This window comes from Brassica rapa, chromosome A03 (assembly GCF_000309985.2).
Source record: "Brassica rapa cultivar Chiifu-401-42 chromosome A03, CAAS_Brap_v3.01, whole genome shotgun sequence".
In the NCBI taxonomy this organism is placed as follows: Eukaryota; Viridiplantae; Streptophyta; class Magnoliopsida; order Brassicales; family Brassicaceae; genus Brassica; species Brassica rapa.
This window is the reverse complement of record NC_024797.2, coordinates 28926870-28944686: the sequence shown is the minus strand read 5'-3', so window position 1 is coordinate 28944686 and position 17817 is coordinate 28926870. Positions and strand designations below refer to the sequence as shown.

General features: G+C 32.6%; 2 protein-coding genes across 2 annotated transcripts; both read left to right on the top strand.

Annotated features, from left to right (window-relative positions):
• Window positions 1–714: 714 nt before the first annotated feature.
• ARF16-2 (auxin response factor 16) lies at window positions 715–7524 on the top strand. Its single transcript, XM_009139640.3, has 4 exons — window positions 715–4408; window positions 4966–6063; window positions 6281–7098; window positions 7193–7524. Exons 2-4 carry the CDS (start codon window positions 4987–4989, stop codon window positions 7260–7262), a joined length of 1965 nt encoding a protein of 654 aa, XP_009137888.2. The 5' UTR covers window positions 715–4408; window positions 4966–4986; the 3' UTR covers window positions 7263–7524.
• Window positions 7525–7851: 327 nt separating this feature from the next.
• Window positions 7852–17623, top strand: LOC103861926 (defensin-like protein 183). The gene is made up of 2 exons (XM_009139639.2): window positions 7852–16129; window positions 16609–17623. Exons 1-2 carry the CDS (start codon window positions 15925–15927, stop codon window positions 16917–16919), a joined length of 516 nt encoding a protein of 171 aa, XP_009137887.2. The 5' UTR covers window positions 7852–15924; the 3' UTR covers window positions 16920–17623.
• Window positions 17624–17817: the final 194 nt, after the last annotated feature.

Here is a 17817-nt window from a genome sequence, read left to right as displayed (position 1 = left end):
GTCAGAATACCTAAGCTTAATATATCAATTGGCTTGATTTAAAATTTTTGGATACAAAATCAATAATTATTTTAAGTATTTTTGGTGATTTGAGTATACCTTAACTATTTCAGATATTTACTTTTGACTATCTATATATATTTTTAAGTATTTAAACCAATTTAAAAGTATTATTCTTGATGTTTTATATACGTTAAATCTAAATATAATTAATATATATAAGTATATAAATATATTTTTAGATAAATTCGGGTATCCGAATACTTCGGTTCGGATTAGATTTGGATCTCTAAATAACAAAACTTTGAATAATTTGAATATTTAATCAATTTATGTTCGGGTTTGGTACTATAATTTTGGATCGGTATCGGTTATGTTCTTCGGATTTATTTTGCCAAATCTTAATAATTACATGAAAAACAAATATCAACATATTTTTCAAAATATACATCCGCGCAGGCGCGCAGATTAAATATTAACATATTTTCAAAATATTTTGCTATCAATTTTGGTTCGGATTTGGTATTACACTTTCAGATCAAGATCGGTTTCGTTCTTCAGATTTTGATTTTTTTCAAGCACTAATATTAACATAAAAAACAAGTAGCAAAATATTTTTGAAAAATACACCCGCGCGGGTGCGCGGGTCAAAATCTAGTAATTAATTACAGCAGAAACATATAATCTATATACGGTGTAAGTAAATGTGAAATGATGCTTGACGATAACAAGTTGAGCCAGAGCTGTTCTAAAAAAGCCAGGTCTCTTGACTCTCAGTAGTGACAAATTAGAAGTTGGAACAATCTTTTCATGTAGATCCAGAGATGGCATGTTTATACATCCAGGCCCAGAACAATTGGGCCGATACAAGTCAAACTAAAAGCCTTGACTAAACGGGCCTAGTGACACAAAAACTGATATTTTCAAAAGGATCTGGTGATATGTTTAGAGTGGAATATATCTATCTATTTACAATAGAGTTGGAAGAGGCTCAGCACAAACCCACTAAGAACTAAGCCAAAAATCAGATCCGACTCATTAAATAAAATGGTGACTGCACTAGACAAACGGTACTTGATTATAAATAAAAGACGTCAGATTAAAAGATGGGGGACCGTCGGAAACGCACAGAAACGTATAGAAAAGGAGAGAGCCATAGCTTCTTCAATCACCACAAAAGTCTTGGACGAGACCAGACACCAAAAATAAAGAGATAGTTGTCTGGACGATATGTATAGACGAACACTTCTAGTTTTTGTAACTGAGCGAGCTTTTTGTTTATTTCTGATTATTAATACTAAAATCTACGGATTTTTATTTTATAATTCTTCATCACTGACAGGATATGCAATCCACAAATAGGATAAATGAATTTAAATAATAATCTGTTATTTGTGAAGACAAAAGGTGAGAAAGAAAAGGACAAGAGAGAGTCAATGTCTATAACGACTGTTTGTGTCCGATCCCAGTTCATGTCTTTATATGTCTCCTCCTTACAAGGTCGCTTTACAATTTACTCTCTTTGTTGTTTGAGCTTTCATCACTCTTTATCGTCTATCTTTTCAAATTAACTCCATAACTGTGGGAAAACCCCTTAAAATTCTTGAAGCGTGCGTCGTTTACTATCTCTACAATTCAAGATTTTATTTACAACTCTGTTAGATAACAACAGGTTTATTCCAGTTTGATTCATATAAATTACCTTGTATTAATTTTCTTTTCTCTATGGTTTGACAATTGACACCATAACTAGGGACTTAATCTAATTACTCACGGAACTTAAAAACACTCATGAGTACTTTTACCTAAACGCGATCAATTTGCCAGTACAAAGTTAACGCTGAGAAGAGACTACAGCAAAGTTCTTAATGATAAAAAATATTATACTAATGTTCTTGTAATTAAATACTTGGTCCTTTAATCTACGGATTTCTAAGTATTAATTTTTACTTGACATTATCAAAGTCCCAAGGAGTATATAATTCTAAACTTGACGTACAAAACTATAGATTATACTTATTAGAAAAATATTAACAATCTTCAATTGGCACGCATCAAAACGTATGGTCAAACATGAGGAGTATTACATGCAAAACCAAATCTGACCGACTAAAGAAGACATTCAGAGATCAGATTTCAGATCCATTGGTTTATCTCTGTGACGAAATTGCCCTCGTGACATGCAAATATTACTGGATGGACATAAATGGAGACGCACGTAATAACTATTGACAAGGAGAGTCCTAATGTTGACCTACAATATAACAATATATAAACAGACACTTCAAAATTAACCATGGTTAGTCGCACGTGTTATGCCCTCTGGTCAAATATGTTTTCTCATTGTTGATTTCTTGTTATCAATTCTTGTTCATATTAATGTTTAAAGTTTAGTAATGTTTTAAATTTGAACTGGAATAGTATTTTCGGATTCACATAAACATTACTATAAAAAGCTGACACAAAATGGCAAAAGCTTAATGATAAAATCACTGTCAAAAGTTGTTCAGAAAAAGGGATATCACTGTTAAAATATGTTTTTGCGTTTACTTTTAAAAAAAAAAAAAAACTTAACTGTCAATCGCGTAGAGTTTGGCGAATTTATATAATATATTTCATAAATGTAATAGATCTTGAACTATATTAAGTTTATATGCACGTAGATAATTAGATTTTTTTTTGACTAATTTGATATTGAGTGTTTATTTACAATGGCGTAGATCGAACTCTTCGTGATAATAGAGAAGCTATCTCTTACGACAAGAAAATACAAAGACACATGCGGAAATTTATTGAGCCTTGCTATCATCGTAGTATTGATATCTGGAAATATGGGGTCTAGTTATAGTTTTACAAGAGAGATTTTCGAAATGTTTTCTTTTTTTAATTTCTTTCTATATCAAAAGCATTTAGTTCATTCTTTAATTTGCAAGTGAAGCATACATTTTAATATTATTATTTACTCAAAAAGCAATTGTAAAAACATGAGTAACTAACCATATACTAGATGCCGGACATTATGCAACATTTTTAATTTACATCGTTACTTAAAAAATTGCTACTTATTTACTCAAAAGTCTAAAGGCAATTTAAAACTTGAGAAACGAACCAAAGTAAAATACAGGGAACTGTGCAGCATGTTTAATAAAACATCTGAATATAGTTGCTTATATTGGTTAGAGAAAGACTGTTTGGTATCAAACCGATCCGGATTTGAACAATGTGTGGATGATTCTAGTTAGTCTTCGCATGTGTTGTGAATTGATTCCAAACCTATCAAACATAAAATGACACTAAAAGCAAAATGTTTCTTAATATAGATGAATACAAAAAGTATAAAATACCACATTCTTTGAAAATATTGAACTATTTCAGATAATCAAAATATATAATAGAAACATAATCAAATAGTAGTAAAAATGAATAATCTTGAAATGCAATGATAAACGGCAAATAATCTTTTAATGTCTATTTTTGACAAAAAAAAATCTTTTAATGTCTATTTAGATATCACTTTGAAATAAATGTTAGATAGACTGCTTGTATACTTATTATAAGCAGCAGAGAAGTAGTATATGGGTTTATGAGTCGTGAGTCGTGACCATACTGATAAATGCTGTATTTTAGGCAGTCATAAAAACGAAAGCAGGACTGTATTTTTGTAAATCGTGTTATTACCCTTTGAACAGAGTGGTCTTAATAACCAATTAACCATGGTCAGCGACAGCAAATTGATAACATGGATATCATCAACAAACTATCGTGTTCCGTAAACAATAAGATAAAAATTAAATGATATTGGGATTACCAAACGGTTAACATTAGTAAATTCAAAGAACAATTAATGGCTGAGTTAGAAAATAAAATTTGAATAGTTAAGTAATTAGATGCTTCTAATCAGATTTCAAGGAGATATGTCGGAAGCACCGACGACACGTGCGGACCCGTCACGTGCGCGATTTAACTCTACTCGTATGTCGATATTTTTCGTTATATATCAAATTTTATAATATTTTTTTTACACTCCGTATTGTCGATTTTTATGCCCGGAATCAAGGGTTTGACTTACCAAATTGTTACCATTTTTGGGGCGTAATTTAAATGATTTAAAACATTACATTTTTTTATTTTTAATCTGATTAAAATCATAACATGTGAATGAGTTAATGAAAGTTGAAAAAATAAATGGCTTTTATATATATTTATTTTATTTTCCAGAAAGCCAAACCTTTCTCCTTCATATACACGAACCCTTTTCATTTCCCTCTGTACAACAAAAGTGAACTCTTATCCGATTCTGAAGCAGAAACTTAGCTGCAGAATCTTCAGATTCTCAAGAAACCAAGAGAAGGGTTTTTTAGAACAGAATCTTCAAGAACTTGTCTCAGATCTACTACTACTGTTCAAGGTTTGAACAAAAGTCTTTCACTTCTGTCTTAAATCTTCTCTGTTTGATCGAATCCTTGTATGAATTTCATCTTTATTAATAAATATTTAATCAGTTCCGTGCGATGTTTTAATTTGATTAGCTTAATCTTGATCTGTTCTATGTTCTTCTCTCTACTTTTCAAGAAATTTTGCTGTTTCAGTTCTTCTCAAAGTGACCGACCGATCTGTGACCTTCTGCTTTATCTTCCTCACAACACAACCTTGAGCAGGCTTTTAAACTTGAACTGTTATTAATCTCTTATTGAATTATCTGAAGTTTTCTTGATAATCATATTCAATCTCTCACCGAATCTATCTAGACATAACCCTTTTGTCGGATTTTCAGGAAACTTTTTTTTCCGGGAAAATCTCGGTTGTTAGGTATAAGAGAGTTGACTGATTCAAAAGACTAAAAGCTTTTTAACATCTTAAAAGTACTTTAAACAACAAAAAAAAAGCATATGCTTTTGTGTTCTGTCTTATCTACTCTATTCAAAACAAAAACTAATAATCCTTTTATTTCATTTTCATTTGTAGGGATTATTACATTTGTTAGAAATGATAAATGTAATGGATCCGATGAAAAGCGGATCAGAGAAAGGTTTAGATCCACAGCTATGGCATGCATGTGCTGGCGGCATGGTCCGTATGCCACCTATGAACTCCAAAGTCTTCTACTTCCCTCAAGGACACGCCGAAAACGCTTACGACCACGTAGATTTCAAGAACCTCCCTATCCCTCCCATGGTTCTATGCCGTGTCTTGGCCATCAAGTACATGGCTGATCCTGAATCCGACGAGGTTTTCGCCAAACTGAGACTGATCCCTTTAAAAGACGACGATCACGACTACGGAGATGGTCAAGAAGGTAATGGTTTCGAGACTAACAGCGAGAAGACTCCTTCCTTTGCCAAGACTCTGACTCAGTCCGATGCTAACAACGGTGGGGGATTCTCAGTCCCGCGCTACTGCGCGGAAACGATCTTCCCGAGGCTAGACTACAACGCTGAGCCGCCTGTTCAGACCATTCTCGCCAAAGATGTTCACGGAGATGTATGGAAGTTCAGACATATCTACAGAGGGACGCCGCGTCGGCATCTCCTCACTACGGGGTGGAGTAACTTCGTGAACCAGAAGAAGCTTGTGGCGGGAGACTCCATCGTCTTCATGAGAGCTGAGAGTGGAGATCTCTGCGTAGGGATCAGGAGAGCTAAGAGAGGAGGGATCGGTAATGGACCTGAGTATTCGCCTGGTTGGAACCCTATCGGTGGAAGCTGCGGCTACTCTTCTCTTTTGAGAGAAGATGAGAGTAATAGTTTGAGGAGGAGTAACTGTTCTCTTGCCGATAGAAAAGGAAAGGTGGCGGCTGAGTCTGTCATAGAGGCCGCCACGCTTGCTATTAATGGAAGGGGCTTTGAGGTTGTGTACTATCCTAGGGCTAGCACGTCTGAGTTTTGCGTCAAGGCGTTGGATGCTAGGGCGGCGATGCGGATTCCTTGGTGCTCAGGTATGAGGTTTAAAATGGCGTTTGAGACAGAAGATTCGTCGAGGATTAGCTGGTTTATGGGGACTGTGTCGGCTGTTAGTGTCTCTGATCCTATCCGTTGGCCTAACTCCCCTTGGCGGCTTCTACAGGTAATAACCCTAAGAAGTTTCGGTTATGTTCATGAGCTTCCAACTTAAAACCAAGATTAATACGTCTCGCTTATAATATTATTTAGGATCCCTTAGCGATAAATGGATTGATCGGTCTCACTTATATATTATTTAAGATCCTTTTGACTATGTTTCCTCTTTTGTTCTTTACTTGTGACCCAAGAAAGACTCAAGGTTTGCATTTTATGTGTTTCAGGTGGCTTGGGATGAGCCGGACCTACTCCAAAACGTGAAGCGGGTTAACCCGTGGTTAGTCGAACTGGTATCCAACGTACATCCCATCCCACTTACGTCGTTTTCGCCGCCGAGGAAGAAGATGAGGCTTCCTCAGCATCCGGATTACAACAATCTAATCAACTCAATCCCAGTACCTTCTTTCCCAAGCAACCCTCTCATAAGATCAAACCCGTTAAGCTCTGTTCTGGACAACGTTCCCGTGGGTTTACAGGGAGCCAGGCATAATGCTCATCAGTACTACGGGTTATCATCTTCTGATCTCCACCATTACTACTTAAACAGACCACCTCCACCACCACAACCATCAGCTCTCCCTCTTTCTCAGCCATTAGGGTTGCGAAACATCGATAGCAGGAACGAGAAAGGGTTCTGTTTCTTGACCATGGGGACAACACCGTGTAATGATGATACAGAATCTAAGAAGTCTCACATTGTCTTGTTCGGGAAGCTGATACTACCTGAGGAGCAGATCTCAGAGAAAGGGTCAACGGATACTGCAAACACGTCAGGCGGATCGAAACTATCTTCATCTGAAGAAGGTTCACCTTGCTCCAACAAAGCTCATGATGCAGCAGGTTTGGAGACTGGGCACTGTAAAGTGTTTATGGAGTCAGACGACGTGGGTCGAACGTTAGACCTGTCGGTTCTTGGCTCGTACGAGGAGCTGAGTAGGAAACTCTCTGACATGTTTGGGATTCAAAAGGCTGAGATGTTGAGCTCTGTTCTCTATAGGGATGCGTCTGGTGCCATCAAGTACGCAGGAAACGAACCTTTCAGGTAAAAACAGAACGCATATTCTCATGTTTTTAAAATATGCATGTGATGGTGAATAGAACATGTAATTAATAATTGTTTTTGTATGTTTGATCAGTGAGTTCTTGAAGACAGCTCGGAGATTGACGATTGTGACTGAGCAAGGAAGCGAGAGCGTTGTAGTATAGATGGGTTGAGTGCTTTTGTTGGAGCTTGGAAGTCAAAGCTTTGGAGCTTGAAGCGTTTTTTAATTTTATTATTTTAGTTCCACTATTTTGAATTTTCTGTAATTTTCAAAATACAGTCGCAATCTATTGGCAAATAAATAGATTCATCTTCCCTCTTTTTTTTTCAAGATCACCAATGTGTATATCTTTAATTTTTTTGTAAGACCGTTTCAAAACATCGAATCAGCGACCTAGCTGATCGAATCAAATTATTAGTACCTAACAATTTTTTAAAAACTATGATAGGTAAAATCTATTATTTTGTCCGTAGGCTTAGGACCCTATGGTTGTATCCAACAATGTATTTTCCCATGTTGCTAACATTTAAAAACGACTAACATACCTAAAACGATTTTAACAACATAATTTATTTTCAAAAGAGAAAACAAAAAGAACAATAGTTTAGCAACGAATTATATAAAATTGTATTTTATTTACAAAATCTGAATTAAATGATTATGTAGCTTGATAAAACCTAGCGACTAAAATTGATCTTTGCGTTGTTTTTTTTTTGTTTTTGTTTATAATTTGTAGTACATACAAACCGCATGAACTAACAGGAGTTCAGTCAAACATTGGTTTCATGGCATTAGTTTATAGTTGGTTCTGTATTGTCTATATTATGTAAAATAGTGTGATATCTTTTTCGCTAAATGGTAGAAAGGTATGAAAAGTATTAAATCTGGAAGACAATTAGTTATGGATGATGCGAGGGTCATGTCTCTAGGCACATGCACAACAAACAACGGTCGGATCCTATGTTTGACAAAACACTTAGTCCTCAACAACAAAGTTTAGTTGGATCTTCCTGCTTTCATTTTGTTACTGATATTTTTATTAAAATAATTTCAGGTTCCAATGTACATATGAAACGAAAATTCCTTATCATCTTCGGCCTCTTCTAATTAATTGTTTTTTTTTCCCAAAAGTACTATATATTCTTATCTCGGTTGGGAAAGTCAAATGTAGTTCTAGCTCACTTTTCTTTTCTTGTTTAATGTAAAAAGTTTTCTAAGTACAAAAGGTATTGGTCTTTTGAACCCTTACGTTCGTAATTGGCTAATAGTAATTAAACTAAATGTAATGTATCCATGAAACATGATTATTTATATAATCATATTAAGAAGTGTGATTGAGATATGAGACTAGAGAATGATGGACTTAGGAAATTTTACATGAAATCAAGATATTTGAAATCAAGTCACATGACGTGATTAGAGGTTATATAAATGGAGCCAAAGCCCGATTCATGTGGCTCAAAGAGATATGAACATTGTAAAGATATATTAGCATTAACTGCATATCTGAATAAAAGCAAAAACTAGGGATATACATTATTCAAAAGTGATAGTGACAACCCTACGTCTGAAGTTGACTCTTGAACCACACATGGTCACAGTTCACAATCCCAACAAAAGATTATAAGAGAAAACAAACAACAAAACGAGAGATACATGGGGAGTCTTGATTTGGATTAATCATACAAGTTTTTAAATGACGATGATAATATATTTATTGGACAAAATAATATCGAGGAGCAGCAGATACTTAGGGTTTTGCAATAAACTTTGTTAACCATGGTTGAGTTAAGACGATAGTGTGACAAAAGTCAAAGAGGAGAAGAGACGGAGTAGCGAGCGTTGTGGCAGATAATTAATCTATTAAAGAAAGAAAGAAAATAAGAAGACAAGAGAATTAAAAAGAAGCACGAGGTAGACAAAGATTCGTGAGGCAAGGAAATGCCAACTCGAAGGCCTTTCTTTACGTGAAGAAACATCAATGCATGTGTCATCTTCCTTCACAAAATATTATATCTGTCATTGTCTTCTCCTCCACGTTCGTTGTCAATGTGTCCATATCTACGTTTTTTCCTGTTTTTTTCCCCTTAATTGAGTTCTCTTTTATTGTCTACTTTTACTAAAAATATAATACTAATCTCGAGATTTACAACCACCGAATAAATTTCATAGCGCTTAGCTTACGTAACATTAGAAAAATATTTGTGTTTCTTGACTATATGATCTCAGATTCGATCGGTGATTATACTGTTTAGCAAACAATCGGAACAAGTGTCTTGTTTGCATTCTCTTTTTTTTTTCATACAATATATACTACAAATACGAAATGTAAAGTTTGCATTCCTCAGCTAACTATTATATTATGTATACAATGAACTATAGTTTATATATTTTAGTTGGCCTTTCATACCTTTTGTCTCTTTTACTATATATATATATATGTATGCATATCGATATTATTTGTTCTATATAGCATTTTGCTTCTTGTAGTAACTTTTGCAGTTTTGATGTCGGCAGTGGTAGTAAATAGTAAAAATAATTTTATAGGGGAACATTTTGGTGGAGGAGCATTGTCGGTTTTTATTGGATTCGTGTCGTCGGTTTTCACTAAGTTCGTGGTGTTGAATATCGCCGGTCAAAAGATTACTCATAAACTTTGTTGGAATTCTTGGCTTCGTACCTTGAAACATTATCGGAAGATTGGCTTTGAAAGTTTCAGAGATCCTTGGGTTTTGGCCTTTTTCGATCATTAGTCGTTTTTCTTGCATTTGGTGTTGTTTAACTCGTTATTTGATCTGTTACGAGTCACTCTGTATCGCTATCAAAAATTAAAATGGTAATAAATCTTAGGTGATGATTGTTTTGTTAGATTCTAGATTTTGGTTTTGGATTTTGGTTTTTAATTTTTTGTTTTTAATTTTTGGTTTTTGATTTTGCAATAGATTTTGGTTTTTTGAAAAACTTGATTGGTGGTTTTTGATTTTGGTTTTTAGTTTCTAGTTTTTGCTTTAAAAAAAAATAAATTTTAAATATAAATAGTAAAATATCTATTATGAAAAAATAAAAAATAAAATACTATCATCAAAGCATACATAATTTTTTAAAAAATATTTTAAAACAAAAAAAATTAAATAAAAAATAAAAATTATCTTGAATCCCATAAAGATGCATAAATTTAATCTCGACTGCCTTCCATATAGTACACATGAGTGTTATTATGTTCTTCGTCTTCATCTGAATCAGAGTCTTCTGTTGGTACATTACCAAGTTGGATAGTCTGAATCAAAATCAACATCTCCTAAATTTGATAGCCTGATAAAATTATGTAGAGCCATTGAAAAAATAAAAAATAAAATACTATCATCAAAGCATACATAATTTTTTAAAAAATATTTTAAAACAAAAAAATTTAAATAAAAAATAAAAATTATCTTGAATCCCATAAAGATGCATAAATTTAATCTCGAATGCCTTCCATATAGTACACATGAGTGTTATTATGTTCTTCGTCTTCATCTGAATCAGAGTCTTCTGTTGGTACATTACCAAGTTGGATAGTCTGAATCAAAATCAACATCTCCTAAATTTGATAGCCTGATAAAATTATGTAGAGCCATTGAATAAATCAAAATCATGATTGGACAAAAAATAGATTTTAAAAAATCAAAAACCAGAAACCAGTGCAGAATCTGCAAACAATCAACCTCTTAATCATTTATCCAAAAAAAATTGGTGGAGGAGCATATTTTCTGATAACTGTAACACAAATTAAAACTCCGGTAAAAATAATAGTGATAACAGTTGCCAAAATTTATGTTGTAGCCATCTAGACTATCGTGTATTAATATTTATTATATGTTGAGAAGAAATTTAAACATGTTGACAAGAAATTTAAACATGTTGACAAAAAAAAAAGAAATTTAAACATATATAAGTAATTAAGTATGTAAATATTTAGGCTTTTGGGACATGAAAAATGTTAATTACTCTATCTTGCACGACCTGGTTCTAACTATATATAAACTTGGCCTTTACTTCCTCATCTCCAAAAAGCATGGACTCAACATTTACCGACAACGAATATTTCACACTACTGTGTTCAAACAAAATCTTTTTATAACATGTTTTAATTTGCTGACCCTAGTTTACTACGTAAACTGTAAAGCAGCATTGAGCATCACACATCCATCCAGCTGAGAGACTTGGATTATTTCCGAATCCGACCACAATTGTCTATTATATTAGCCGGATACATATATATATCTTTTTTTGGTAATCAAAAAGGTGTTTTCACCTCTTTGCCGGGAACCCAAACATTGTAAATACATATTTATAAATTGTTTTGGAGGTTTTATAAATCATGTATGTAAATTTGAACCACTGAACTTGGTCTGCATTTGGTTTCACTTCTGAGACAAACATTGTAATATAAGGAAAAACGCACTACAAGAAATTTGTGTTTTAATAGCAGGACAGCATAGCGTTTTTTTCGATTGTGATATAGTTGACATACCTCTAGTTTTAACATAGCGTTTGTATATTCGGAAACGCTATGATAGAGTGCTATATTTAGAAACGCTATAATAGCTTATGGTTTAATAGCAAAACATAACGAAGCGTTATGATAGCTTATGGTTTAATAGCAAAACATAACAAAACGTTATGTTTGTCTTTTTAAATCTCTAAACCCTAAACAAATTTTTAAACCCTAAACTCTTAATACAAATCTGAACTCAAATATTTTAACACCAAAACTTAATTTAACTTCGAATTTTAAATATCAACTCAAAAATTAATCTTTTTCAAAAACTGATCTCAAATTTTAAATTCAATACCTATAAACTCTAACCCTCAAACCCTATAGTTTAAACCCTTATTCTAAATTCCAAACTTTAGATTTAGACTTTAAATTAAAATCTTTCAAATTTTATGCATCAAATCTTAAATTATAAATCATAAAAATATTAAATTTATTTACATATGTACTTTACACTAAATATATATAAATATTAAATTTATTTACATATGTACTTTATAAAATGCATTTTTATTAATTTTTAATATAAAATGAAATATAGTCGCTTTGTTAATGTTATATATCATTAACTTTATAAATGTAAATGATAATTTAGTTTTATATAAATAAAATTAGATAAAGATAAAATTATAATTCTTAAAATAACCATTAAATAAAAACAGTTTTTGATTGATTAATTTTCAACCATCGATTGCTTTTAATCTAATGGTTACGAATCAATTTTAGTCAATCCTCGTCCTTCCTCCTTATTGGTCAAACTATCAAAAATAAGGATTACAATTTGTGGCCATCGATTGTTTTGATCTTGTGGCCTAAGATCAAACTTCTCTCTTACGATACTTTTTTTATCAACTCTTTTCTTACGATTAACAGAGTCTTCTCTTTCCCTAGAGAGGCAAGTCTCCACTCCAGTCTTATTCTATGGTTCATCCTCCCCGTAGCTTTGTCATTCACAACAGAGAACATACCAAGAGTCGCAAAAAACCCTGGACAGCCACACAAACCAACCTTTCCGACGGTATCAGCATCTGTGCGCTGCTGACGCTTCCCCTGCAGATCCAATCTCTCCAGATCCTTTCTCTTCCAGAGAAACAGATCCAATCTCTCTAGATCCTTTCTCTTCAAGAGATTCAGAGATGGCAAGTGACAAACAGAGATGGCGGAGCAGCGCCGGTGGCAAGGTGGAAGATGGAGGAGAACGTGTAGCAGCGCTACTGGCAAGGCAGACCACCAGAGGAGACAGAGGAAAAGGCTGACGGCGGTGGCCCGAGCTTCTCTCCGTTGAGACGGAGAAGACAGAGGAAGAGGAAGACAGTGTTGGCAGATCCCGAGCTTCTCCCTCCTGCGTCTCCGCTCTTTCTCTCCGACGCTGCCGCTGCAGCTGCTCACCTTGCGGCTTTGACGGAGAAGACAATACAATGTGGCTGGGAAGTTTAGATCTAGGTTTTTTTGGTTAGGTTTCTTTTTTTAATTTGGGTTTAGTTTTTTTTGTAATTCAATTTTAATTAATAAATTAATTTTAATTTATAAATCAATTTAATATATGAATTGCAATTTCGATATATAATTTTCCAAATTTTGATATATATATAATATATATATATATATATATATATATATATATATATATTTTTAATAATATAAATAATAACAAAAAAGGAAACGTTATTAAAAAATATTTAATTGCATACTGAAAAACGTTATTGTATATAACATAAAGATAACAGTGCAAAAAAGCGCTATCTAAAGTGTTTGACCTACTATGACGGGCGATGATACAGCGCTTCATAAACCGCTATCGTATCGTTAGATAGCGTTTTTCGTCCGTTATTAAAAGCATTTTTTCTTGTAGTGACGGAGACAATTCAGTACTCATCCATTGTAATATTATTTTTTATTAACATTAAATAGTAATATTTTGACAACATATTATTACAAGAAACGAAGAACCAATACAATATATCTTGAGGATTATAACCTTAGCTTATACATTTTGCGAAATTGAGCCTTTTCCCATGAAAGATGTATGAACTCTATCAGCTGGACAGAGGTGAGAGCACGATTTTTCTATAAGTTGCATACGCCAGTGGCCTTTTGTCCAAATTCTGATATGCAAGATACATCGCAATCTTTTAAGTCCATCATACATATCCCAATGTATGTAATGCAGCTTCATATTTTCCTTAATTATATTTACATCAAAAACCATTTTTCATACTTAGATAAAAAAAATCATGAATACTTATATTATATAATAATTTGCAGGAAAAAGTGATTAATACATTGGGAAAGATATATTAATTCTACCTATCTCATGTGCGCATATACAACATGTGGCATATATATGCAGTAACAAATTATTCGAAACATGGATTATTTTCTAACAAAAGGGAAAGTAGTTTAAACGAAAATGAAGAGAGAAGAACAAATCCACAAATTTCATGAAACTAGATAAAGATGATTATCTTTTACTCTGTATGCATTTTGAACGCTTTGATATTCTTTATCTATAAAAAAATTCTTCATGATAAGAGGGACATCCGGTTGGATAACACAGACCTGATCCAACTCAAGTCGATGTTGTTGAAGGATGAATGCGCTTGATATTTGTGATTTGTGTATGTTTTAAACTTTTGTTTCGTTGATTCTAGTCCTTTTAACCATTTGGTAGTTATGTTATTGTGTTTGGGAGTTGTTTTTCTTATCTTGGATTATAAAGTCTTAGGTTGTGTATAATGCATTTTCATAATATTTTTTCAAGTTTATAGTGTCAACTGAAGCTTGGGAACATAAGAAGTTAAGAACTACAATGAAATACATATCTTTTCTGCCGAATCTGCTCTGGGATTAGGTGACAGGAGACAAGTACAAGATGTTATCATTGCTGGTTTTCGCATGTCATCATCAAACAGCACTTGAAATATAATAATTAATTACTTAAAATAGGTTTTAAATTAGTCCATAATCTTGTATATATTATCTGAATCCGAAGATCCGAATTGGAACCGACCCCAAACACCGATTCGGGTCAGTACATGTAATGTCATTTTATCCTACTGGATTTTATATGGAGGATCATGGGTCTTGAATCCGACCTGAACTGAACCCTAGATCCTATAGGGTAATAGTGGATTCTAATTTTAATAATCCTACCCTAATATCTATTACAAATTTTTTTTTTATTCTTATGGATTGTGATATATCGGGTATTTAAGTTGCGGGTTACAAAAAGTTCGAGTGCAAATTTGGAATAGGATAAAATAAATTCGAGTTATCCAAATTATACCTGAAATTTATAAAAGAAACCTAAAAATTATAAAGTAACTGATCTGAAAACATGAAAAAGTCGAAAATACCTAAAAGACTTGAAAATCAAATCGAATATATCTGAATATAGAGGTTCTTTACATGTATAAAAATTGTCTATCCGAACCAACCCAGATCCGAGAAGACCCAACTCGAAATCAAACCAATTTTTTTTAAATACTTAGTTGGATCCAAATGGCTAGGATCCAAAGAACTCAAACCTGAAAGAATCTAATATAAACCTGACTCGAGGATCCGTTTGTCCATGCCTATTAACACAAATATATTTTGCAAATATGAAGGATAATCAAAACTCAAAAGATATAACATAATATTTTGTAATTAAATAAAATAATAGTAATAATATTCAACATTCCTTTTACATATAATTTAAAGATTTGTAGGGTTTGTTATAAAATAAGTAAGACGGTAAGCTGAAAATATGTAATTGCTCTAAAAACAGTATGCTGAAAGATACTTTTTTATATGTTTTATGGCTGATCCGGTCGGCTAACGTCTACAAAGTGGACTAGCCAAAAGCGTGACATGTTGTCTGATCCGAGTTTGGAATACTTTCTGACTAATGTTAGGAAATGAACCGATCATCTATTACGGCCCACCATATAAACCACTTGGACCGAAACCAAATCTAATATTGGCCAAAGTAATGATAATTTAGTTACAAGGAAAAATCGGACCAATACTGATGTGGATACATACTAAGTCCCAAAATATTACCACCATGTTGAAAGATACTGATACAAATATTTTTAGTTTTAAAAAAAAAATATCATACAAAATATCATATATTCCGTCTAGTATCCATATATGTCTCTTTAGAAGTTTGACTACAACTGTTTATGGCTCATTTTGGCATTTGACTTCAAATGTATGTTTGAACTTTGAGAAATTAATTCGATGTTTTTTGTTTTGACTAAGAAATTAATTCGATGTTATCATCAATATTCAGCATTCAGCAGAAATGACCATTTCTTTTGGAAACAAATCATTACATATAACTTGCTATTGGCGCACTACACTATATATATATATATATATACCAGCTAGATGTTCCAATGGTATACCAATAATTGTCTCAACCAATTATCAAAGAAAAAAACTAGAAAATATGAAGAATACATTTTCACTTGTGGTTGTAATCATCTTCTTTGTCATGCTTTCTTCCGGTAATTTTTTTTATTAGTTATTATTATTAATAAATAATTAGGCGGTGTATACTTGAGACTTTCTAACTTTTCCGGTAACCTGTTCCAATGCATCTTAAGATAACGAAATAGTCCAAAAGGTATTTTAAAATACTATTTTGTTTTTATTTCATACAATGATTTACTTTAAACTGAGATGGAGAGAGTATTGTTTTGATCATATGCTTGATAGACTGAGTTACATTTAGCCAAATTCTTCTACCGATTTAGTACACTATCAGTAATTTGGCTGCATCCTTTTGCTCTTTTTATGCTATTTGGTCTATAAATTTTATGTTTTTTTCAATATTGAATGTATCGTTTCCACATTATCTCAGAAATAACTTTTCGTTACAGTACATTCTGCTCTTTAAATACGTTTTATTTTCTTGTAATTGTCATAGATGCAGATGTTTTTATCAGTGATCTATTTTTCATGTACTAAAGAACACTTTTTACAGTTGCTAATAAGGTGAAGGCAAACTCATGCCAAGACCCTCTAGGTAGTTGTCTACAATGTGATGAGAGATGCAAGGCTAAACACGGGCCAACGGGCCAAGCAAGTTGCGACAACAGAAACCAACTTTGCACGTGCTATTACACATGCGGACCGCCATCACCAACTCCTCCACATCACAAACAATGCTACGGTGGGACTGGCTTGTGCAGCAGTGCATGCAATCAAAACTGTGCACAAAAGTATCTTGGTGGATCTGGATTTTGTGAGAGCATTGGCAACTCTAGACTGTGCAAATGCCAGTATCCTTGCTAATTTTTTTTTAAAGTTATAAACGAAACAAATCAATAAAACAGAATCAGTTTACTTTCGTATTTTTATTTGGATGGTGATAATTTGATAGGCTTTTCGGACATTAAAATGTTAAATATTACTCTATATATTCTGCATCACCTGGTTCTAACTATAAAATGGTCTCTACTTCCTGTTCTTCGTAAAGTATGGACTTAACCATTTACCAACGAAAAATATTTTACATTACTGTGTTCAAACATAATCTTTTTGGTACATGTTTTGCTGACCTTAGTTTATATAGTACTTAAAACTGTAAAACATATGAAGCATTAAGCATTCGATTGAAAGCGCAACTAAATTATATTATATATATTAGCCGGATACGTTATATATTGTTTTGGAGAATTTTGGTTTAGATAATGTATGTAAATTTGAAGCACGAAAGTTGTAGTTTTATTTATTGACCGGTAAATAATCGCTCATATATTCTCCATAAACTTCTAAGGAGGTTATTGGGAGATAAATTTGTATAGAGTTTGTGAATTTTAAAAATTGATAAATTTATAAAAAGTTATGTAGATTGTGAAAATTTATATACATTGACTTATGAAATTTGATCATAATTTTTTTTAGATTGGCTACTATTCTTTTGATTTTTTCAATTTTTTTGTCAAAACTTCTTTTTTTTTTAAATTATAAAATGCTTTTTGAAACTGTTTTAATTTTTTCTAATATTTATAAATATAATTATATATTCAAAAATGATAAAACAATATAAGAAGAATTATATATCCAAAAATGTAAAAGTATTTAAAATGTAATGGATTATAGTTTTGGACATATAACTGGGATTTAAAGTGCAATAGATATTTGGTAAGTATAACTATTTTTTCTAGTTTTTTTTATCACATAGATTTTG

Excerpts from the sequence above, each read along its gene's own strand:
- ARF16-2 (XM_009139640.3), top strand. The coding sequence starts at position 4,987 with ATGATAAATGTAATGGATCCGATGAAAAGCGGATCAGAGAAAGGTTTA. Across the intron at positions 6,064-6,280 it reads CCCCTTGGCGGCTTCTACAG|GTGGCTTGGGATGAGCCGGA; the intron begins GTAATAACCCTA and ends TATGTGTTTCAG. Across the intron at positions 7,099-7,192 it reads GCAGGAAACGAACCTTTCAG|TGAGTTCTTGAAGACAGCTC; the intron begins GTAAAAACAGAA and ends ATGTTTGATCAG.
- LOC103861926 (XM_009139639.2), top strand. The coding sequence starts at position 15,925 with ATGACCATTTCTTTTGGAAACAAATCATTACATATAACTTGCTATTGG. Across the intron at positions 16,130-16,608 it reads CTTTGTCATGCTTTCTTCCG|TTGCTAATAAGGTGAAGGCA; the intron begins GTAATTTTTTTT and ends CACTTTTTACAG.